The sequence below is a fragment of the Phyllostomus discolor genome, chromosome 1 (assembly GCF_004126475.2).
Source record: "Phyllostomus discolor isolate MPI-MPIP mPhyDis1 chromosome 1, mPhyDis1.pri.v3, whole genome shotgun sequence".
In the NCBI taxonomy this organism is placed as follows: Eukaryota; Metazoa; Chordata; class Mammalia; order Chiroptera; family Phyllostomidae; genus Phyllostomus; species Phyllostomus discolor.
In genome coordinates, this window is record NC_040903.2 from 1,704,258 (window position 1) to 1,726,487 (window position 22,230).

Here is a 22,230-nt window from a genome sequence, read left to right on the forward strand (position 1 = left end):
AGCCGGGCCCGGGGAGGCGGAAGGACCCCGTTGCCAAGGAAACGGCCTCCTTTGCACTCTGGGAAGCCGGGCACCTCCCCGCAGGGCAGGACGGGCTGAAGGGTGCCAAGGTGGCGGGGGAAGGAGGAAGAGGAGGGAGGGAGGAGGGGACGGTGGCTCTGGCGGGCGCTTTTCCGAGCCTGCGTTTCCTGGATGAAGCGGGAAAGAGCCTCCGCCGCTGCCGGGCTCCGCGGGGACTACATAAGAGGACGCGCGGCAAATGCGCGGCAAACGCCAGGCGCTGCGACACGGGGCCCCGCCCCTCGCTCCTCCTGGTCCTCCTGGGCCTGGAAGCGGCTCACCCCTGACCCGGGGGCAAGGCTGGGCACCCTGGCTCCCACCGAGGGGCAGGCAGAACACCCCAAACAAGACAAAATAACACCTACCCGAGCCACCTCGGGATGCACCCACTGGCGACGGCGGAGGGGACACGTTGCAAAAGATGCTGGGTGGGGGCACATCGCGCAAAAGATGCTGGGTAACGATTTATTTGTAAAGAACGAGCTGGAAGACACGTGCCCTTGGCGAAGGCGGCAGAACGAGACGAGCAGTGGGCACTTCAGTGAAAGGGAGGGCGCGTCGGAGTCTCGGCGGGCCTGCTCGCTGGCGTTCCTGCCGGGGACGTCCTTCCCGAGGGTGACGGCTCTGGGTCCCACCCTCTGACAGGGCTGCACGGCGGGGCGCAGGGGTCGAAGGGAAGGGGACACTTCTCACGCCTCGAGGAGCCATCACCCACACCCCTGCACGGACGTGTGTGGTTCAGGAGGGAAACAGAGGCACGGAGCGAGAAGGGGCCTGGGCGGAAGCCGCACGGAGCAGGGGGCGGAATGGCCATTCCAGCCTGGCCAGGTCTTCCCGGATGTCCAGGACCCCATGCTGTCCCCCACAACCCCGCCCTGCCACACGCATGCCCTGGCTGGTGACCCTGCGTGGGGGCCTGGAAGACAGGGCTGCCTGTCGGGCAGGGCAGCACCCACATCCTCCCCCAGGCCTCGCCGTTCCCCACCCCCGACTCCAGGGCCCCCCAGTAAGGACGAGGGCACACGGAGGAGCCCAGTGAGGGGGCACCGCAGTGTCTCACACGAGTGCTGCACGGTTCATCCTGGGAGATAGGCAAAGTCCTCTTTCCTTTGTTGGAGAGGGGAAACTGAGGCACGGGCCGGCTTCATGCTTGGGCTGCCAAGTTCAAGGGCCCACAGTCCTACGCATCCCACTGTCACCCCTCACTGAGAGCGAGGTTCCCCCGACCCGTCCCTGTCCCCAGGCCACGACCACCCCCTCACGGCAGAGGGGACTGGCCGAACTGCCCCCCAGAACCCACCCCCGCTGTCGCCCCGAGTGCGGCTGTCCCGGAAGGTTGGGCCTGCTTCTTGGCAGCCCCTTCCTGACACCCACTGGGTGTGGGCGCTGATAAGGGGGCACGTGCCTTTGCTCAGTTCCTGGACGCCGGGGAGCCACGGGCTGGGGGCAGCGTCCCGGCTCCAGGCTCACCCCCAGGCCCCCCCAGGAGGCAGACTCCAGCTCAGCCCCCAGAGAGCCGGCCGGACAGGGGCCGCTCCGGTCAGAGAGCCCACGGGTCAGAGCAGCCGCTGGGGCTTCTCTTCCTCCCCAGGAAACGAATGAGCAGTAACGACACACGAAAGCGCTCCCCAAGGCCATGTGACCCCGCCAGGTTGTCATCCACGGCGCTCGGCATGGACCTCTGGTTTCACCCAGTGAGCGGCAGCCTGGGCTCCCCCAGGGAGCTGCACTGAGCAGAGACGGGGCGCACCCTCGCCCCCACCGAGCCGGCGGCCAGCTCAGGCATGCCCTGCACAAAACGTGTGCCCGTGTGCAGCCCGCCTGGCGGGGTGAGCCTGGCACTGGCACCGGGCCGTGTGTGGGACCTGGGACCACGTGCTGCCAAGGCACGAGAAGACTGGGTGCCGTTCCCAAGGAAGCCCGGCCTGCGCCTCTGCAGTGCCCACGGGCTGTGTCCACCCAGGTCTCTGAGGCAGGAGGGGCATCCCTCTGGGCTGGCCGAGGACAGGGGCCTCAAAGCAGAGAAGGGGAGCTTTCTGGAGGCTGGGCCGCCCGCCTTGGACAGGACCGACTTCCCCCCTACTGGCCCGTGAGTGGGCGTGAAGGTGGGGGTGGGGCAGGCTGCCAGCCGGGGAGGCGGGGGGTGGCCACACCCGGGCCGGGGGAGCCAGGTGGCCCAGACCCTGCCAGGGCCAGGCCTCTCCTAAGGGGACCCACAGGCGGAACACGCTGTCCCCGCCGCACACACGGCTCGGCACGGCACGGCACGAGAGGGCAGGCAGCCTGGGGGCGCTGCCGTGTCCTGGCTGTGGGCCTTCCCTCGGGTTCTGAGCCTCTGTGGGCCTCTGCTCCTGCCTGCCTTGTTCTGAGGCCAGATGAGTTCACGGCCGGACCCCACAGCCCCTGGTTCGGGGTGAGCTCCCATGAGACCCTGACCGGCTGTGGGAAGGTTGCATGGGGTGAGCCTTCTTACAGAGCGTTTACCTGGGCCCCTACGGTAGGCGCTTGGGGTGTCCCATGGGGAAGCCCGCCTGCCCTCCAGGAGTGAGCCTTGACAGGGCCTCTGGGCAGAGATGGTGTGACAACCTGGAGACGACTGGGGGGGGGGGGTCCTGAGTGGTCTGGGCGGGGCCCAAGGGGCAGAGCTCCCCGGTGGGCGCTGTCCTGGGAAGACGGGGCTCCTGACTGCAGCGGCCCCCGCCCCCTGCCGGCTGTCAGAGCTGCAGGTGTGCCACCGAGCACTCGGGGCGGCTCTGCACCAGGCGGGCACCGTTGCAGACGCTTCGGGAACTCAGAGCCAGCGGGGGTCGCCCCCATCCCCACCCCACCTGCCTCCTGGGACCCAGCCACAGGCTTCTCCCCGAGGACGTCTCTTCCCCCCCAGTTCCTCCCCTAATGAAAACGAGGCAATGACATTTTTTAAAAGTGAGATGTTTGCTCTTTCCGAAAGCTTCAAAAGTATCACCTTTGGGCGGACATTTGGCAGCTCAAGCATTTTCTGTGCCCCTGAGAGATGCCGGCCGGCAAGGACACGTGGTTGGGTGTCCGTCCGGAGCGGGGGGAGCCGCCTACACGGCACCCCCGTGTGCTGGGGGGCCTACAAATGACAAAGCCCTTTGGGGCCCCCCGTGGGTGAAGCGGGGCAAAGGGACCTCTCTCACTCTAACTGGTGGCCCCTGGAGCCCCACGTAAGTCCCGAGGCTTCGAGGGGCTCAGCGCGGGGCCCCTGGCAGGAGGCCCGCGGATCTCCTTCCACAGAAGTGGGACCGGGGTCTCCCTGCCCTGCGGCGTGGGGTCACCCCCAGCCCCCGCTGTGAACTTGGCAACAAGACCTACTCAGAGCCTCATCTCAATCACGCGGCATCTGGGCCTGAGGTGCCACCCCTGCCCCCAGGCACGGCTTCCCCGGGGGCGGGGGGGGCGGGGGCATCACTGTGCTGTTTCCTGTGGCTGCTAAAGCCAGTTAGCACCCGCTTAGCCGCCAAAACCACCCCTTCACGACCTCCCGGTCCTGGAGGTCGAAGCCACGTGGGCTCAGCTGGGTCCCCTGCTGCGGTCCGGGTGCGGGCCGGCCAGCTGGGGCGCTCCTCTGGAGGCGGTGGGGGCGAGCCCAGCTGCAGGCCTGTGCAGGCTGTGGGGGCACCCAGGTCCTTGGGCTGAGACGGTCAGTTTTACGCGTTGGCTCGGCCGGGCCACGGGACCCAGCATTCCCCCAGCATTCCTTCATAGACGCTGCTCGGACAGGGGTTTCCGATGAGGTCGGTGCTTATGTAAGTGCTTCCTGTTGCGCGGCTCCGGGAACCCCCCCCGCAGCCCCCCTGCATTGGCCCCTGTCCTGCCTTTGCCTCCTTGGGCCTCCCGCCACGGGGATGGCGTGCTCCGAGTGGCCGGCCTCTGTCCCAGCCACCTCGGAGCCGGATGGAATGCAGTGTGAGAGCGGGGGTGAGGTGGGGGGGCTCCCCACAGGAAGGCCATGGGGCTCTGTCCGAAAGGCGAGGGTGCCGGCCGAGTGCAGCCAGCGGGGACCCGGCAGGTGGCCAAGGGCCCACGCCAGCAGGCGCTTGGAGGGCTTGAGGAAGGGGTGTCTTCAATGACACCCTTCTGACCAGGCCCAGGTCTGAAGGACCGTGGAGGGAGCGAGGACAGACCCCGGAGAGGAGGCCGGGGCTGGGCCCGAGGGACGGGGCAGCCCGGAGAGGCTGCAGGCCCGGCCCCGCCTGCAGTGAGCCGGGGAGAGAACTACCCCCTGGTCCTGCCCTCTTCCGTCTGGGACCCCCTGCGGCCTGACGTGAAGAGAAGTGGGAGGACAAGGGCCCGTCGAAGTGACCCTGAGGGCAGAGGGCAGGGGGCAGGGGGCAGGGGGCGGGGCGGGGATCTGGGGGAGCCGAGGGAGACCAGCACGCAGCCGAGCCCCGGCCCCCCAGCCTGCGGCAGGGGAGGCACCGGGACCCACCCACGGCCCGTGTGAACGGGGCCGTAAAACTCGCCCGAGAGGCACAGAGAGGCCCGAAATAGAAAGGCCGGGAGTGCTCCGACGCCAGCGAGATGTCAGCTCTCCTAACTCTGGGCACAGGCTGAACGCGGCGCTAATAAAAATCCCAGCGGCCGTGTTTTTTATGGAGCTCGAGTTGGTACCATAGTTCGGACGGGAAAATAAACAGGCGGGAATAGCTGAGAGGGTGCCGGAGGGCCAGACTGCGTGGTGGGGGGGCACCTGCCGCCCCGGACAGTGGACGTTTGATGGGGTGGGTGCTGATGGTGCCCCCGAGACCCCCGAGCACGGAGCAGGGGGCCGGGAGCAGCCTGGTCGCCCAGCCCAGCCCAGCCCAGTGCATGGGTCCCCTGCGGCTGGCGGGTCTTTCAAAGATCGGGGTGCCGGGACCAGTAAGTGGGGGACAGTTTGGAGACAGAGGGACTCAGAGAACAGACCCCCAAGAGGCCCGGTCTATAAACGCAAAGACTTAAACGGACGGACACGAGAAGCAAACGCAGCGCCCCCCCCCGTCGGGGGGACGACCCGGACTCCGGGGGGACAACACGGACGAGAGAGTCTGCGGACGGAAATGGAGACAAACCCACAACCCGCGTGTGGAGAACAAATGCACAAACCCAAAGGCAGTCCGGGCGGAGGTGTCGCGAAGTCCCTTCCCAGGCGGAAGGTCGCGAATGTGCAAAGGGCTAGTAACAGTGGAGCAACCAAAACACAAACACGTGGAAGAAGAGAGCCACGGGAGGGAGAACAGCCCCCCATCGGGGACGTGGCCCCTGGGTTCAAGCGAAGGCGCCCCCTGCCCTCCGGGGAGAGAAATGCCGGTCGGAGCCCCGCCTGCGATGCCGACACTCACCCCGCCGCGTGGCAGAAATAAACGGATTTGGCCCACGCTCTGTCGCTGCGGCCGCGGGGACACGCAGGGGACACAGACAGCGCCGGCGGGGGCGCAGAGCAGCGTGTCCCCGGTGTGGGGCAGCGTCTCACAGAACCACGCAGGCCGCTGCCCTGTGACCCCGCAGACCCGCCTCCTGGAGTTGACCTTGAAACTACTCCTCCCGATAGCGATTGACACACACGGGCTCTTCTCACGGCGTTACTGCCATTGCCACACGGTGATCACCGCGTGGGAAACGCCACCAGCAGCGTGCTCCCCGAGTGTGTGACCAAGAGAAACAATGTGGGTGCGTGGCTGCCGGTGGCCGGTCTCGGGTCCAGCTCCCCTCGGTCTGCAGGACGAGACGGGCAAACAGGACCCAGAGTGGTGGAGACCTCAGGGGGGTGAACCCCGCTGCATTTCAGGGGACGAGGGGAGCCGTGCTGGGAGGGGGATGGAGGGGCTCACCGAGTGACCACAGACCCTTACTTGGGCCAGGTCTGGGGCGAGGGGCGGGGGCATGAAGGCCGGCCGGGTGCCACTGGCCGGCGGGGTCTGGCTCCTGCAGGGCCCGGACAGAGCAGGCCTGAGGCAGGGCGCTGTTTGAAGGCGTTTGAGGACGCGGTGCCGGTGTGGACGCCGCTAGCCCCTGAGGGATGCCCGTTCGCCCTTCGGTGGCCTGGTTTGTCCCTGCTCTCGGATGCCCTCCGACCAGCCCCGAAGGCTGGGGACCCGGGGGCGGCCCGGACCCCTGCCGGCGGGAGGGCAGGCCTGGCCTTCCTCCGGGGCCCCGCCCTGCGGGGCACAGGAAGGAGCCTCCCTGACCGCCTGTCCGTCCGGCGGCTGGTTTTCTGTCCCAGACGCGTCGCTCGTGATGAACTCGGGACGGGAGTGAAGAGGGAGACGTGGCCGATGTGACCCCTGAGCTGAGGCGCCAGCCCTGCCCGGAGGGTGCGGGGTGGGTGGCGGGGGTGACCGCCACCGGGGTCAGGACCCGGCCAGGAGGGAGGGGGCAGTGTGACCCCACCTCCGCCGCTCCCCAGGGCTGTGGGCACACAGACGCGGGGGAGGACCGCCCCTTCCTGGCGCCTCGCCCTCCCGCTGCAGCTGTGGCCGAAGGAGGGGCCGCCTGTGGCCGTGACCCCGTGACCGGGGCGCCCTCACCCCCCCCCCCCGACAGGGGAGGAGCAAATCGAGGCTGTGGGAGGTGAAGTGGCGGGACCAGGACCCATCTCTGCCCTCTGTGACCGCCAGTCCCGTCCAGAGGGCCACCAAGCCGCCTTCGCAGTGAACGAAGGGACACACTCGTGACCCTGTGCCGTCCAGCACCAGAGACTGCTTCCCCCAGAGACCCCGAGTTTGGAAGACTCGTAGGTGCCAAGCAGCACTCGTTCCCCTTTCAGATGTCCCTCGGACGGGGGTCCACGGCAGAGAGCCCCTCGTCGGGGAAGGGGGCAGCCAGAAAGGGAGCCCCCTCCACCTGCCACCTCCTCCCCTGGGGCCGCGCCACCCGGGGACCTGCTCCCAGCCCTGGGGACACAGACACAAACCCGGGGCAGCCCCGCCAGCTCGAGCTGCCAGCCAGGAGCCTCCGCACAGCGCCCGGGGGCAGCAGGTCCCTGGGTGCCCAAGCCTGGCCCAAGCGCAGCTCGGACACCCCAGCAGGTAGGCGGGGCCGTGCAGGTAGAAGGCGGGATCTCTTCTACCAGCCCTTGACCACCGCCTGGGCACCAGGTTGGGGTGCCCCGGGGCGTCCCGGCCAATAGGCAGATGGGCCCCTCACCTGCCTGCTGGTGGGGAGGAGCCACCGGAAGGGTCCCCGGGCTCTTGGCACCCCGGCTGGCTCTCCTCCTCTGCCTCCTGTGTGCCAGGCGCGGGGCCGGGCCCCTCACGCTCCGGCCCGTGGCTGTGGTCTGGACGTCTGCGCTCCCCCTGTTCACAGCTTGAGTTCCCAGCCCCGTGTGACAGTGCTGGGTGGGGGTGGGGGGTGCTTTGGAGGCCCTGGGGTCACCGGGCTGCAGCTGGATTGGGGCCCAGACCAAGGAGACCCATGCAGCCTCCTCGCCCTCCACCTGAGGACCCGGCGGGCAGGCACCGGCTGTGAGCCAGGAGGTGCCCCCTCACCCCCGACCCCGAGCTCGACCCCCTCATGCTGACTCCTGATCTCGGACTCCCAGCCTCCAGGGCTGCGAGCACCAAAGGTCCGTAGATTGGAATCTGCCGGCCTGCGGGGCTTTGCTGCAGCGGCCGGACCCACTGAGACAGGTACCAGCACAGTTAGACCCGATCACAGGTGGCCCACGGGGACAGGGGCAGTTCCAGGGGCTGCTGGAGGCCACACAGCCGTCGTGTGGGGCAGCAGGTCCAGGGCCGGGGGCTGCACCGCCCTGGACGGGGCGTCCGGGGGGCTGGGCTGTGGAAGAGCAGTGGCCCGCACGCCCCTGGGCCTCACCCCCCACCTGCGGCTCTCAGCAGGGAGGCTGTGCCGCCCGGGCCTCCGTGTGTCCCTGTGGCAGGGTAACGGTGATGATGACGATGGCCCCTCGAAGGGAGGAAGGTCCAGGCCTCCGTGGGTCCTCCAACACCGGGCCCCCCTCCTCCCAGAATCCACGGCAGTCACGGCGCGAAGCCAGGCCGCCCCCGTGCCCGTGCCCGCTAATTGAATAAATATTCATTTGTGCGAGCACCCGGGGACGAGGTTTCCATGGAGACCCACTCCTGACGGCTTCATCAGGCGAGGGTGCGGGCTCTCTGAGGCCTGCGCCGCGCGCTGATGGGCGCGTGCCCGTCGGCCGCGGGCCCCGCTGGCCTGTCCCCGGAACCTCGGAGGAGCAGGGCGGGGGCCCGCCCTGGGGGTGAAACTCCCTGACATCAGTCCCCACCGCACGCCGCTCCGGAGATGCTGGCGTGGGTCCCGGCCCCCGCACTCGAGTCCCAGGGACCCGGCCCCCGTGGCTGGTTTCCATGGTGCCCCCAGTGTGTCCCACCCGAGGGGGGGCGGCTCCTGCTGCCACCGCCCTGGCTGCCCCCTCGGCCAGCGCGTCTGGGCCTGTGGGTGGCACCGGCCCCACTGCCTCTGTCAGGGCACTCTGTCAGGGGTCATTGCTGCCCACCGCCCGGTCCTGTGCTGACCTTCTCCTTGACCTCCCCGGCTTCCCATGCTAGGTGGTCTCAGGCTCTCTGCCCCGCTCCCAGGCGATGCCGGAACTCGCCGTGTGCCCATGCGGTCCAGGGACAGCCACCCCCGAGTGGTGGCCGTGAAGGTCAGCAGTCGGAAGGAAAGAAAGCGTGGGCCACTGCTGAGTCACCGCGGAGGCCGCCCAGCGAAGCGTCCTGTCCGTGGGAGCGGCGGGCCTGCCCCGCTCTGCCCTGGAGCAGGCCCCGGGCCCGCAGACCCCACCTGACCCGGCGGGAACCGGTCGTGCCTGGGGGTGGGGCGGACAGCTGGGCGGAGGCTCTGAGCTGCCCTGGGTCCAGGCCTGCCCTGTGCCTGGAGACAGACCCCTGGGCTGCTCTTTGCCCCGACGGGGGCCGAGACGTGGGAGCTCCAGGGTCCAGCCAGGGCGGAGGGTCTCCCAGCGCAGGCAGGCTGCCCTGGGGCTCGCTGGCCGGGGCCCCCGCCTCTCTGCTGTAAGCCGGAATGCTCCAGTGAGTGGTGCCCAGATGGGGAGATAGTGCCCTGGTCCTTGCCCCCCGCAGGCCCCCCCTCCGACCCGGCAGTGCTGGCCTCTCACACACAGAGCCCGGAGCGCCTGCTGTTTCTGCTTAAGCCACGGGGGGCTCCCGCCAGGACGCACGGGTGAGCAGGCGGTCACTTGGAAAGAGTCCTCCGGCAGGGAATGTCCCGGGCAGCGTCTGTGGTTGAGTCGAGGCGATGAGGAAAAGCCGCAGCGCGGGCTCAGGGTCTGAGGAGGGGCCCAGCGGCCGATTGCATCTCCTCTGAGCCTCCAGGAGCCCCGCAGGGCAGGGCTCATTACACCGGAGCTCACGGTCAGGTCCTGGGTCCCATCCACAGGAGCAGGGGGGTGGCCCTTGTGTCTCCTCCGTGAGGCCTGGAAGGGCCCGTGGTGGCCACCTCCCGCCTGTCCGGTCGGATCTGGCCAAACCACGTTCCCAGCCTGGGTGGGTCCGGGGCCAGGAAGTAGACAGTGCCCGAGGGGGTTACAGGGTGGGGGCGGGGGGGGCGGTGCCGAGGGACAAGGAAGGCCCCCCCCTCCGGCCCGGTGACGGTTGGCAATGGAGGGAGCACATGCCAGGCCTGGGCCTGCGGCGGCTGGGGCAGGGCGGTTCTGGAGGCTCACGAGAGCCGGCCTTGGCGGGAACCCCCCCCCCCCACCCGCCTCACCCACGGGAAGGGCGGACGGAGGCTGCCAACTCAGACGGATGGGGGCTTTCCCTCTCTGCTCCTTTCTCGTTTCTCCGTCCGTCACTACAGAGGACTGCCCCCCGCCCCGGCCCTGCACTGGACCTGGGGTGCAGGGCAAACGCCTGGGTCCCTGCCCTGAGCATCCCAGGCGCAAGGAGAGGCACTCAGGAGAGTGAGACCACGGGCATCCTCCCCCCACGACAGGGCCTTGACAGCCCTCAGGCGTCCTGGGGAGACCCAGGAGGGCTTCCTGGAGGAGGTAGCAGAGCTGCTCTTGACCGATGAGGAAGAGCGGGCTGCGAAGGTCACGGTGGGGAGGGTGCTCTGTGGAGAGGGGGCCCACCCAGGAGGGTGTGGCGGTGTGGAGGGCATTCGGGGAGAGCAGAGCTGTCGGAATTCCAGGAGAGGGGAGAGAGGCAGGCACCAGACCACTGCGGGCTAAGTTCTGGGCCCGAGCCTGCCCTCCTCCCTGCTGGTCATGGCCGTAGGTGGGGTGGGTTTGCTCACGGTCCCATCCGGAAAGACCCCTCTGGGGCAGCTCCCCTGGGTGGAGGGTGGGGGTGACACCCATGCCAGCAGCATGGGACACAGTCCCCCTTCCTCTGTCTCCACCCAGGCTTCAAGCCCTGGGGACCAGTGCGGAGGGGCAGGGCCACCCGATGTCGCCCCCTCCTGGACGCCGGGCCAGCTTGCTACCAGGGTGAGTGGCGAGGGTTCCGGCTTCCCCAGCGCACCTGTCTTCCATCACTCCTACTGGGGTGGGGGTGGGGGTGGGGTAAGGCCAAGGCCGGGCAGCGCTGCAGCCGGCAGGTGCGTCTCCCGAGTGTGAGTTGCGTTCCCTGCCTCACGGGTTCCCGTGTGTATTTTTCGGAGGTAGCTGGAGTGATGCCTAGAGCGAGGCGTCTCATTGCTAGAAACGGAACGCTGGCGTGTCCTGTACACGAACCTGCTGTGAAAGCCCCACGCGGTTTCCCGGGGCCGTCCCTGTTAACACTGCGGCGAGGAGGGGTTCGTTCTGAAACAGCTCCCCTCGGCACAGCGCCGCAGCCGGCCGCCACCGACCGACGCCTCTGCGCCGCGGGTCCCTGAACGCGGTGGCTCTGTGCTCCCGTGCTCTTGCACAACGACGGCTCAGAATCCCGGCCGCCTGAGCAGGACCCTACCCGACTGGGGTTTCCAGGGCCGGGAGAGCCCGAGGAAAGCTGAGCTGCACCCCCCATTCAGAGGGGTACACGGTGCACCGAGCGCCCAGGGTTCCGGGGCATCACCACACTGGGGGGAGACCCGGCGTTCAGGACCCGGAGGAAGAGACTTCGGGGAGACACGGGGGGCCGAGAGGTGGGGGAGCACCAGCCCTGGTGGCATGAGCTGGGTGTGCCGGGGGACCTGTGGGAGCCCGTGCGTGGGAGGCCGGTTAGCGCACGTGCTTGCTCAGCAGCGCCCCCCGAGGGAGGCCTTGTCCTGCCCCAGGCCGGTGGGGCGTCCCATTTGCCAGAGGAGGAGGAGGCTGGAGGTCTGAGAGGACCCGCGGGCGCCGTGGAGGCTGGGGCCGGGCGGAGGGGCTCCTGGCCGCTGCCCAGCACCAGTCCGGCCCGTCCAGCCCGGGTTCTGAGGGGCCTGCAGGCTCAGCTTCGCTGGCCTGTGTCTGTGCCCCAGTGCCCCCAGACGTAAGGGTCCGATGGCTTCTCCCTGTGCCTGCCTCTTCCCCTCCTGGTGAGGACGCCGGCCACTTGATCAGGGCCCACGCCCTGCGGCATGACCCCACTGACTCTGACTGCATCCTCGGAGACCCTGTTTCCCAGGGGGGTCGCCCTCAGTGACTCCGGGATGAGGACCTGGACCATCCGGCCCGTAGGTAACAAGCGTGCAGCTTGGGTGCCGTGTGTGAGCAGCTGGGACAGCCCACGTGACAATCTGGATGTCTGTCGTCTTCCGGTGCGACAGCGGGCCAGGCGCCCCCTGCTGGCGGGGCGTGCTCCCCAGCCCCACCCCAGCCCGGCCCCACCTCCTCCCTGGGCGCTGTGGGCACTTGGTGGGGCCTGGTGGGGCCCAGCTAGGAGTGACTCTGCCCCTGGGGGTTGCTTTTGGCTACTAGTGGGTAGGGGCCAGGAATGCTGCTGAACACCCCACAATTTACTGGACAGCCCCCCCCCCCCCCCCACACACACACAAAGCAGTACCGCCCAGATGTCAACGGCGTCCAGGCCTGGAAACCCCGGATACATTGACCTTGGCATATGGCCGCCCAGCTACAGACTACATTTCCTAGCCTCCCCTGCTGTAGGTGTGACCATGTGATCACGTTCTGGCCAATCAGATGTCAGCCTGAGGGCCTTGTGCAACTTCCAGAAGCGGGTGCCCTGGCCCTGGCCCTGGCCCTCCCCACGGCGGGGACTGCAGGCTTGTGGGGAGTGGCCTGGAGGTGGGCACCGCCCACTGGGGAGGGCCCAGCCAGAGGGGAAGGGGCCAGCACCTTCGGCCCCGCCAGGCGGCCGTGTGGGCCCCCGTGCAGACTTCCGGATGGGGGGGAAACCGGCCCCATCTGTCTGAGCTGCTGTGTTTGGGGGTCACCTCGTTACAGCAGCACCGCCTGCACCCTGACTCACTCACAGCCCTCAGGCCCGGCCCGGCTCCTCCCCTGACGAATGGCCCGTCTAAGTCCCAGCCTTTCTGGGGCCAGGGACGCCACAAGAAGACGCCGCAGACCCGGCTGCCTGGGAGCCCGTGGGGCCCGGTTCCAGGACTCACGTGCCGGGCTCCGGGTGGGGCGAGGACGGCGCGGCCTGCCTTCCGGGGCGCCCGGGGTCAGGCCCAGCGCCCCGAGTCGGGGTGAAGGTGACCGGTCTCACCCTCCCAAACGTGGCCCAGGCTCTTCGGCACTTCCCCACCTGAGAAAATACCCGAGCCCCACGAAAGGAGAGCATCTCCGAGCCCCCCCAGCTCTGACGCCCACGCCAGGTCCTCAAACTGTGGGCAGGAAGTCGCTCTGGTTTATTTAGCCCCCGCCCCCCCCCCCCCCCCCCGGCCCAGGCATGTTCCCGGATCCTGGGTGGGTGTGATGGGAAGGGCGGGCCGGGCCTCAGGATGCAGAGGATGGCCCCCTGACCACAGGCCCAGGCTGCCCAGTCACCTGCCCGCGCACGGGCACCTGGGCCCAGCGGTGCTCCCTGGAGCCCAGAGCAGGCAGCACCCGGCCCCGCGTCTGCAGCCCCCGGGTGCAGCGGGGGAGGGGTCTGCATCGCCGTCCCCCCTCCCCCGCCCCGCGCACAGCTGGTGCTGGGTGAACAGACGCAGCAGGGCACAGAGGACATGACTTCAGTGGGAAGTCAGGCTGGGCGTGCCCCGGGTGTCCGCTGTCCATCCCCGTGGGGAAGCAGGAAGAAAGTGCCCTCCTTGCTGAGGTCTTCTGAGGGAGTCCTGTTCGTTCCTTCAGCGTGCTGGGCGCCGGGATGAGGGGCTGCTGACCACCAGCGCCGTCCCAGCAGGCTGGCGGGGACACAGCAGCTCTGGCCATGGGAGGGGCGTGGCTACCTGGGGGTGCCCAGAAAGAAGAAAGACCACAGGGGTGGGGACTGGGGGGGAGAAGCCTCTGGCATCGAGGCAGGGTTCCTGGGGGGTCCTTCATTGGTGTGGGCGGTCGCCCTGGAGGCACCGAGGTGGGCGGTGAGGCCGGACGGGCCAGGGGCCTGAGCCAGAGCGGGGAACCGCAGGAACATTCCTCGGAGCCCTGGCAGCATGGCTGCCCGTGTTTCCGTCTCTATCTGCAAAGTGGGGGTGTTAGGAGCACCCAGCTCCCAGGGGGAAAATGAAACGAGAATCTGTCACATCTGCTGAACACCCCGGCAGCTCCCTGCAGAGGAGAGCCCTGGGTGGAGGGCCTGGGGCCTGGCCCCGTGGGGGGGGGGGGGCGGGGGGCGCGTGCCAACCCCAGGGTCGCTGCTGGAGCAGCCTGGCTGGGGGGAGGGGCGGGGGAGCAGTAAGTACGTGAGGAAGTGGAAGAAGCTGCTAGGAAGCAAATTGCTTGGCTGAGGAAGTGCCCCCTCCCCTAGGAGGCCGGGCGCAAAAGCCCCTTACTTCCCCCACGCCAGCCCCAGCCCCCGCGTGGCTGTGTCTCCCTCCAGGAGAGCCGCCTCAGGTCCGGCCTCTCTGTGTCCACCAGGCCCGCACAGAGCCCCGCCCACAGGGGCCCCGGGATCCCGTGCTCCACCTCAGAAATAACCCAAGCCCCCTACCCGGGGATGGAGTGGACCCCTGGGAACACAGCGTGCCTCAGCTCCCCCCACCCCCCGTGGGCCAGCCGGGCTGGGATGGGCTGGCAGGGACTGAGAGAGTGGACCCCACCAGCGGGGACACGAGCGGACGGTGATTCTAACAGAAATCATATCAGCTCCGTGTTCCTGGAGCTTGCTAAGTGGCAGCCATGGTGAGATCCGAGTGCTTTTTTATTAGAATTTTTTATTTGCCAAAGTAACTCTGGCTGTCAGAACAAGTTAAACAGTGCAGAGACGTACAAAGGAAAATCTCACGGCAGCCTTCCTCCGAGGCCTGCCTGCCTCCCACGGGCCGGGTCCCCAGGCTGACAGGCGAAGGTGTCGCCCCTCCCGGCACCCGAGGGAGAGAGGCCGGGTCCACCCCTCCGAGGCTGTCGGGAGGCTCGGAGGGTTCGGGCTGTTTGCCCGCGGGGCCCCCCCCCCGCCCCCACCCCCCGGCTGGCGGAGGCGGCAGACCCAGCAGGGTTTCAGCTGCGTCTCCGAGCCCCGCTCCGAGTCCCGAGATGCTCGGTGCAGCCTGGCTGTGCTGCCGTCTCCCGATGGCACCTGCCAGCCGGCCGGAGACTGGTGTCCGGGAGGACCCGTGAGTCTTGTGCCTCTGGCCACAGGTCCTGGGCCTCAGGGCGGGCGGGCGACTGGTCCCATCACACGGTGACTCAGAGGCCTGCACAGGGCTGCAGGGACACCCTCCCTCTGTCTAGAACCCCACGGAGGCTGACACCCAGAGGTGCCTGTGAACGTTTGCGAACCAAACAAAGGGCTGCCCATGGGGTGAGGCCAGGCTGGGCAGGGGGCCCAGAGGGCCAGGTTCAGGGGTCTGGGCTGTGGCAGTCCCTGGACAGTGGACCTGGTCAGACCCGGGCCGGCTGGAGGCAGGGGAGCCGTGAGACGGCCAAGCGACACCCGTGGTGGGGAGCCGGCATGACCCCAGCAGGCCCTGGGCTGCACGCTGAGACAGGCCGATCCACCCCTTTAACCTGCTGCGCTCACGGCACACCGGAGACTGTCCCTGAAGCAGCTCTCTCGGGCGGCGCGGTGCCGGCCCGGCAGCAGGACCGGTGCTGCAGTGGGCCCCGCCGCGGGCTGCTGCTCGGAGGGCCGGGCCTCGGGCCAGCGAGGCTTGGCCACGTTCTGACAAGACCAAGCAGTTCCGGAACCCTTCAGGGAGAGGGGCAGGGAGAGGGGCAAGCCTCGCTTTCCCTGCATCATCTGTAAAGATGAAGTTTCAAATAAACAGAGGGAGGGAACCCTCAGCTCAGCTGGAAGGAGAAAACAAGTCCTCCCAGCCTGGAGGCTGGGAAGCCAGCTGGCTCGGCTGTTCCTGCACCAGCCTGGCCTGAGGCCCCCCGCTGCGGGCACCGGCCAAGGGCAGGACCGCAGACACACACACGCCCACCTGCAGGAGCAGGCAGCCCAGCAAGGGCGGAGCTGGCATGGGTTTTAGAACCAGCCCATCCGACACCCCATTGTACAGAAGGAAAAACTGAGGCTCAGGGAGGCGGGAGCTTCTTCCAATGCCGGACAGCGGTCAGCGAGGAGTGGGAGCTGCCCCCACAGCCAACAGCCCCGGCCTCTGGGGACAGAGCCCGAGCAGCCTGCTGGGAGGGGGCACCGCTCCTCTGTGCTCACGGGGCCCCACACCCAGCAGAGCCCGAGTCCAGGGCCGCCGAGGAGGTGGGAGGACCTGGGGCACGCACAGGGGCTGCAGCCTCACCCACAGGACCCCGCCCCTCCGCTACACTTCCACTGAGGCCCTGCTGCAGGCCCTGGGCTGGTGCCCCTACCAGGGGGTGGGGCGGGGACATGGCCTGGCCTCGGGAGCCCACGGCCGAGAGAGACACGGGCGCTGAGGGTCACCGGAGGGCACAGGGGGGCAGCGAGGGGCCTGGGACCCAGCCTGGGAGATCAGGGGGGCCTCCCGGGGAGGGGGTAGCCACAGGGGGAGATGGGCCGGGGGCCGCCAGCCTGCCAAACCGCCTGTGCCAGGGCCCCAGGGCCACGCAGGCAGTGACGGGGGGGGGCTCACGGCCTGGATGAGGGGGCCACAGAGCCGTCTGCACGAGGCAGAGAGGACGAGGCAGGACCCAGCCCGAAACCCGGGAAGAGCTGCTGGGACGGCGCCACAGAAACACTCGCCCCCGCAGCCTGGGAGGGTGAGTGAGGCGCCTGTGCATGTGTGCGTGTGTGCAGCAATGTGCGTGCACACGTGTACGACACACACACAAGCACAAGCACGCACACATGAACTCATACACCTGTGCACATAGGTATATACACAACCACGCACACTTGTGTGGATATTGCGCACAGGGGTATGTGCACACACATGCACGAAGTGTATGTGTGCACACGGGCAAGTGTGTGGCGTGCAGATATGTGCACACACCTGCTGGGAGTGCACATACATGGATGTGCACATGTGTATGCGTGTGAAGTGCCGAGTCATGCACATGTGCAGTGCCCAGTACATATGCATGGATGTGTGTGCACGTATTGTGTGTGAACGTGGGTGTCTGTGGTGTGTAGACCCTGTGCATGCACACACGCGCACAGCTATGGGTGCAAGGAGACAGGCTGAGGCCCCCTGGGGAGCACAGAGCACCTCACCCCAGGTGTCGCCAGCAGGCCTGCGCCCCAATGCCTCCCTGAGCAGCGGGACCAGGACCCAACATCCCCGGGTGTGGCCCTGGCTGGACCAACCCCTCTGGGCCCCATTCGTCCCGGGGATGGGGGGGCAGCTGAAGGGCAAAGACGTCCCCTTCCGAGTGGTTTCCTCTGAGCTGCACCTCCCCCTCCCCCATGTCCCCCAGTCTGGCCCCACCCCAGCAGCACCCACCCCATTGCTTCACCAGGTCCTGCCAGGCCCGGGCCTGGTCTTCAGTGACCCTTTGGGACAGGCAGTCTGCCCCGGGCCATGCCGTTCTCGCTGCAGGATAACCAGGGATGCGTGCCAACGTCTGGGGTGAGAGGCCACCCTGGCTCCCTGGGGACAGCTTCGGTCCCCAGGCTGTGGGGTGGCGGGCCAGCCTGCGTCCCGTGCAGCCCTGAAGCCCAGCCAAGGGCCACTCCGCTCCAAGAACCCCTCGGGGGCCTGGCTCTCCGCCGCCCCTGGACCCCGGACCTATGGGAGAGGCACTCCCTCCCGCTCAGGACAGGGACAGGCTGCCAGCACTGCCAGGTCTGTGACCTGAGGTCAAAGGCCAGCCAGGGGGCCCTAGGATGTCCAGGTACACGAGATGCCCCCAGCACGGGTAACCTCTTCCTGGGCAGTGCCAAGTCCTGTCTCCTTTGGGACCCCGCTGCTTGCAGCCCCCTCCCCCCAGTTCCTTGTGCTACGCTCTCCCTGCTTGAGAGCACGCAAGGTGTCAGGTGGAACCCGGACCCTGCTTGTTCCCGGGCCGGTCCCCAGCGTGCTCCTCACGAGCGGAGAACCCTGGTGGTCCGGAGGAGGCCCCCAAGGGTGCCTGGGTGCTGGGAGAGAGAGCTCCACAACCCACACTGATGTCCCAGGCTCCCCCTGGCTCCCTGCCCTCCAAGACAGAGCCCTCCCCCGCCCCAGGGCACATGCCCCCGGGGCCTCTCACCGCCCCCTCCATCCCCTGCGTTCCCCAAATGCCCCTCTCCTCCAGCCAGCCTTCAGGAAAAACCTCACTCACTCCCAGGCATCGATGGCATCCACCACGCCCATCTCGGGGTGTGGCCAGCACGCTAGTGCGTGCGTGTGTCAAAGGAGGTAGGACGCAAGTGTGTGCGGGTCTTCCCTGCAAAACGCACCCCCAGGTGCTCCGATCGATGGCACCTTTAGGCCCCTAGAACCAGGAAGACCTTCCACAAGGATGGTGTCCTCCCACCTTCCCAGGGTCACACACCTCTCACCTGCAGGGCGCCTCAGTGCCTGGGGTTGGCGCGGGAGGGTCAGCCCCTCTGGGGCGGGCCCACCACCTGCCAGGCTGACTCCGCCCACCCTGCCTGGGCTCCCGCCTCCTCTGTGTCACGTGGTTAACAAGGATCCAAGGCTCCACTGCGGGCCTCTCCGCTGAGGTCTCTGAGCTCTCCCTCGTCAAGCCGTTTGAGGCCCTGGGGAGCTCTGGGAAGAGGCCCCAAAACCACCCGTCTCTAGGCATCACTGGGCCGGTGGGGGTCGCTCCTTCCCCTCCCTGCCAGAAGTGTCCCACCTCCCCTCCAGCCCCGGGAATGACCGACCGCCCCCCGCCCCCCGCGATCCCGCCATCTAAAGAGGCTGGGGGGCAGCCGCCAGCCTGGTGCGTTCTGCAAGAGGAAAGCTCTTCCCGCTGGTCCCAGCAAGAACGCCGAGCCCCGAACTCCAACCTCTCCCCAAGGTCTGTCTCCCACAGCCCTCAGGCTGCCCGGGGGCAGGGACCGGCCCTGGACGCGGGCAGGGGAGTGACAGTGCACATCTGTGGAGTCAGTGGACAGAAACAGGCGACAGGGCGAAGCGCATTACCCTGAGCATTCACCCCTACGCCGGCAAGAATGAGGCACCCACGCAAAAACTCCCGTCATCCGGGCAATTCGGTTAGGGGTATTAGAGGTGGTGGTTTTGAACCCCCCCTCCCCCACCCAGCATGAGAATTAAACTTCAACAATTGCCAGCACGGGTGCAGAGCTTGGGAGTCTGCCTGGAGCTTCCACGGTGGCCGCTGTCGTGATTCGTGCAAGCCGGCAAGGCAGGGGACCAAGGCCAGGGGTGCGGAGGTGGCTCTGCCTGGGAGCACTGACCAGAGACGCGCCTGGACCCCGCGCTCAGAGGACGGCCAGCCGAGAGGCTGGCTCTCCAATCAGGCGGCGGACCCCAGCCGGCCGGTGCCGCGCGCCAGTGTGCGCGCCCGCGTGTGCGTGTGCCCTAGGGGAGGCGAGGATGCTGCTGTCTGAGAGCAGGCTCCGGGAGCTCACCGCGCAGGCCAGCCGGCACTCAGCCCTGTCCCGCAGGCTGCAGGCGGCCCTGGAGGGGGCGCCCTCGCTGAGGGCTCGCGCCCCGCGCCACCGCCCCACCGCCCCGACTCCTCCCCGGCGCTGCGCAGGCAGGTTCGCCGAGGCAGCCGCGGGCTCCGGCTCCCGGCCCGCTCCCCCGGGCTGGCGGCGCTGGCCTGCCCACCAGGCCGCCCCTGCCCGCCCGTGCCCCGCCCTGCTGCGCAACTCTACCCAAGTTGGAAGCCGAGCCCGGGCGGCTGCACTCGCGCGGAGCGCAAGGCAGCGGCGGCGGCGGCGGAGGAGAGAAGGAGGCGGCGGCGGCGGCGGCGGCGGCGTAGCTTGGGCGAGCGAGGCGGCGCCCGCACCGTGGAGCAGGGACCGCGGGGGGCGCCCGCGCTGAGAGCAGCAGGAGGAGGGGCTGGAGAAGGACGCGCAGCGGTGCCCTGCCCGGGAAAGTAAAGTTGGAGCCGGAGGCTGCGCGTGGGGGTCCGGAGGAGCAGCGGCCCGCACTCCGGGGTGCCGGGCCGTAGCCGGCCGAATGGGAGGCAGAACTCCCGGGCTGCCGCCTGCAGCCTGCGCCTCGGCCGGGTGCCGGGGCCGCGGAGCCGCTGGGGGCCGCCCGCTCGGGCGCCGCGTCGCTGTGGTTTCGCGGCTGGGGCGCTCCTGGTGAGCGGGGGCCGAGGGCGGGGCCACGCGAGGACCCTGGGACCTGCCCCCTCCCCCCCGCCGCCGCGTCGCCGTTTGCTCCGGGCGCCTCCTGCTCTGCACTAACGCGCGCGGCAGCTGCGGGGAGCCGGGTAGCCACGCTCTCCGGCGCGCCGCTCGCCGGCCGAGCCACCACGGCCGAGGGCCGGCTGCGGGGAGCTTCGGACCCCGGCGGGCGCGCCGGAGGAGCAGGTGGCGATGCGGACGCCGACACAAGCTGGGGGGCTGCGGAGCTGCCGCAGCTGCGTCCTGGCTCCAGGCGGGCACGCGTAGCTCGCCGGAGGACCATGGCGTCCCCGGCGCTGGCGGCGGCTCTGGCGGCGGCGGCGGCAGTGGTGGGCCCCAACGCAAGCAGCGCCGGCGAGGGGGGCGGCAGCGGAGCTGCCAACGCCTCGGGGGTCGCCTGGGGACCGCCCCCGAGCCAGTACTCGGCAGGTGCCGTGGCGGGGCTGGCAGCCGTGGTGGCCTTCCTCATCGTTTTCACCGTAGTGGGCAACGTGCTGGTGGTGATCGCCGTGCTGACCAGCCGAGCTCTGCGTGCACCGCAGAACCTCTTCCTGGTGTCGCTGGCGTCGGCTGACATCCTGGTGGCCACACTGGTCATGCCCTTCTCACTGGCCAACGAGCTCATGGCCTACTGGTACTTCGGGCAGGTGTGGTGCGGTGTGTACCTGGCGCTCGACGTGCTCTTCTGCACCTCCTCCATCGTGCACCTGTGCGCCATTAGCCTGGACCGCTACTGGTCCGTGACGCAGGCAGTCGAGTACAACCTGAAGCGCACGCCGCGCCGCGTCAAGGCCACGATCGTGGCGGTGTGGCTCATCTCGGCCGTCATCTCCTTCCCACCACTGGTCTCACTCTACCGCAAGCCCGACGGCGCCGCCTACCCGCAGTGCGGCCTCAACGATGAGACCTGGTACATCCTTTCCTCCTGCATCGGCTCCTTCTTCGCTCCCTGCCTCATCATGGGCCTGGTCTACGTGCGCATCTACCGCGTTGCTAAGCTGCGCACACGCACGCTCAGCGAGAAGCACACGACCAAGGGCCCAGACGGCGCGTCCCCGACCGCAGAGAACGGGCTGGGGGCGCCGACGGGCGCTGGCGAGAACGGGCACTGCGCGCCCCCGCGCCGCCCGCGCGCCGACGTGGACCCGGAAGACAGCAGCGCGGCGGCGGAGAGGCGGCGGCGTCGGGGTGCGCTGCGGAGGGGCGGGCGGCAGCGTGCGGGAGGAGAGGGGGCCGCGGGTGGCGCGGATGCGCTGGCTCCTGGGCCTGCGGAGCCGGGCGCGCTCGCCGCCTCGAGGTCCCCGGGCCCCAGCGCGCGCCTGTCTCGCGCCAGCTCGCGGTCCGTCGAGTTCTTCCTGTCGCGCCGGCGCCGAGCGCGGAGCAGTGTGTGCCGCCGCAAGGTGGCCCAGGCGCGCGAGAAGCGCTTCACCTTCGTGCTGGCCGTGGTCATGGGCGTGTTCGTGCTCTGCTGGTTCCCCTTTTTCTTCAGCTACAGCCTGTACGGCATCTGCCGGGAGGCCTGCCAGGTGCCCGACCCGCTCTTCAAGTTCTTCTTCTGGATCGGCTACTGCAACAGCTCGCTCAACCCGGTCATCTACACGGTCTTCAACCAGGACTTCCGGCGCTCCTTCAAGCACATCCTCTTCCGACGGAGGAGAAGGGGCTTCAGGCAGTGACTGGCGGCGCCCCTCCCCCCGCCGCTCCGCGCGGCCGACCTGGGCCGCTCCGGGAGGAGGGAGCGGGCAGGCGTGGCTCCCAGGGAAACCTGGGTTAGATTTCCTGGAGACCCAGGGATGGGTCGGCCTCTAGGGCGCGGGGCAGGAGCGAGGGTCCGAGATCCGAGGGCCCCCGGGAGAGGGGAGGAGAAAGGGAGACGCCTCTGCCTTCCCATCTCAGCGAGGGGCCGCTGCTGGGGCTCCAGGCCTGGACTACCACCGGGCGCCCTGCCGGGTGTGGCTGTTGGGTTAGGTCTTAGACCGCAGCGGCATTTGCGACCTTCCAAACGGGAGAGGAGGCCCCTTGGCGCACGCTGCCCCCCCAGATCCACCTCCGCGAGTAAGGGCTGACCTCCCCAGGACCTGGAGGGGGTGGCGGTCTCGGGGCAGGAAGGAGGACGCTGCCGGGCTTTGGTTCCTGAAAGTATTTACATGTTTGCCAAAAATGACAGCCCAAACTACCAAACTATTTTCTAAATAAACCTTTGTAATCTACGTGTGGGGTGCAGCGGTCAGTACCTAAGCCGGTTGGGGGTGGCTTCCAGACCCTCCCCCTGCCTGACCTCCCCCCAGGGTGGAGGAGGAACTCCAGACTCTAATCCTCCCCCACCACTTGCATGAGAAAGGGGAGGTCGTTTTCTTCTTTAAGCCAAACGTTTTACCTCTGTGTCAGTTACGCACTCAAAATCCTCGGGCTGTCACTGGCTAAGAGGAACTCCCAAATGGACTCCAAACTTAGGTCCTGGAAGGCTGTCCTCTCCTCATCTCTGTCCCTGTCCCCCGTGGTCCCACCCAGGGCCTGCCCTGGC

The 22,230-nt window shown here is 68.6% G+C and overlaps 1 protein-coding gene across 1 annotated transcript; it reads left to right on the forward strand.

The window, feature by feature from the left end:
* The first annotated feature begins 19,319 nt into the window (after window positions 1-19,319).
* ADRA2C (adrenoceptor alpha 2C) lies at window positions 19,320-21,919 on the forward strand. Its single transcript, XM_028503836.2, has one exon. It carries the CDS (start codon window positions 19,988-19,990, stop codon window positions 21,380-21,382), a length of 1,395 nt encoding a protein of 464 aa, XP_028359637.1. The 5' UTR covers window positions 19,320-19,987; the 3' UTR covers window positions 21,383-21,919.
* Window positions 21,920-22,230: the final 311 nt, after the last annotated feature.

What these genes read in the sequence shown, in the direction of transcription:
- ADRA2C (XM_028503836.2), top strand. Translation starts at nt 19,988, where the DNA reads ATGGCGTCCCCGGCGCTGGCGGCGGCTCTGGCGGCGGCGGCGGCAGTG.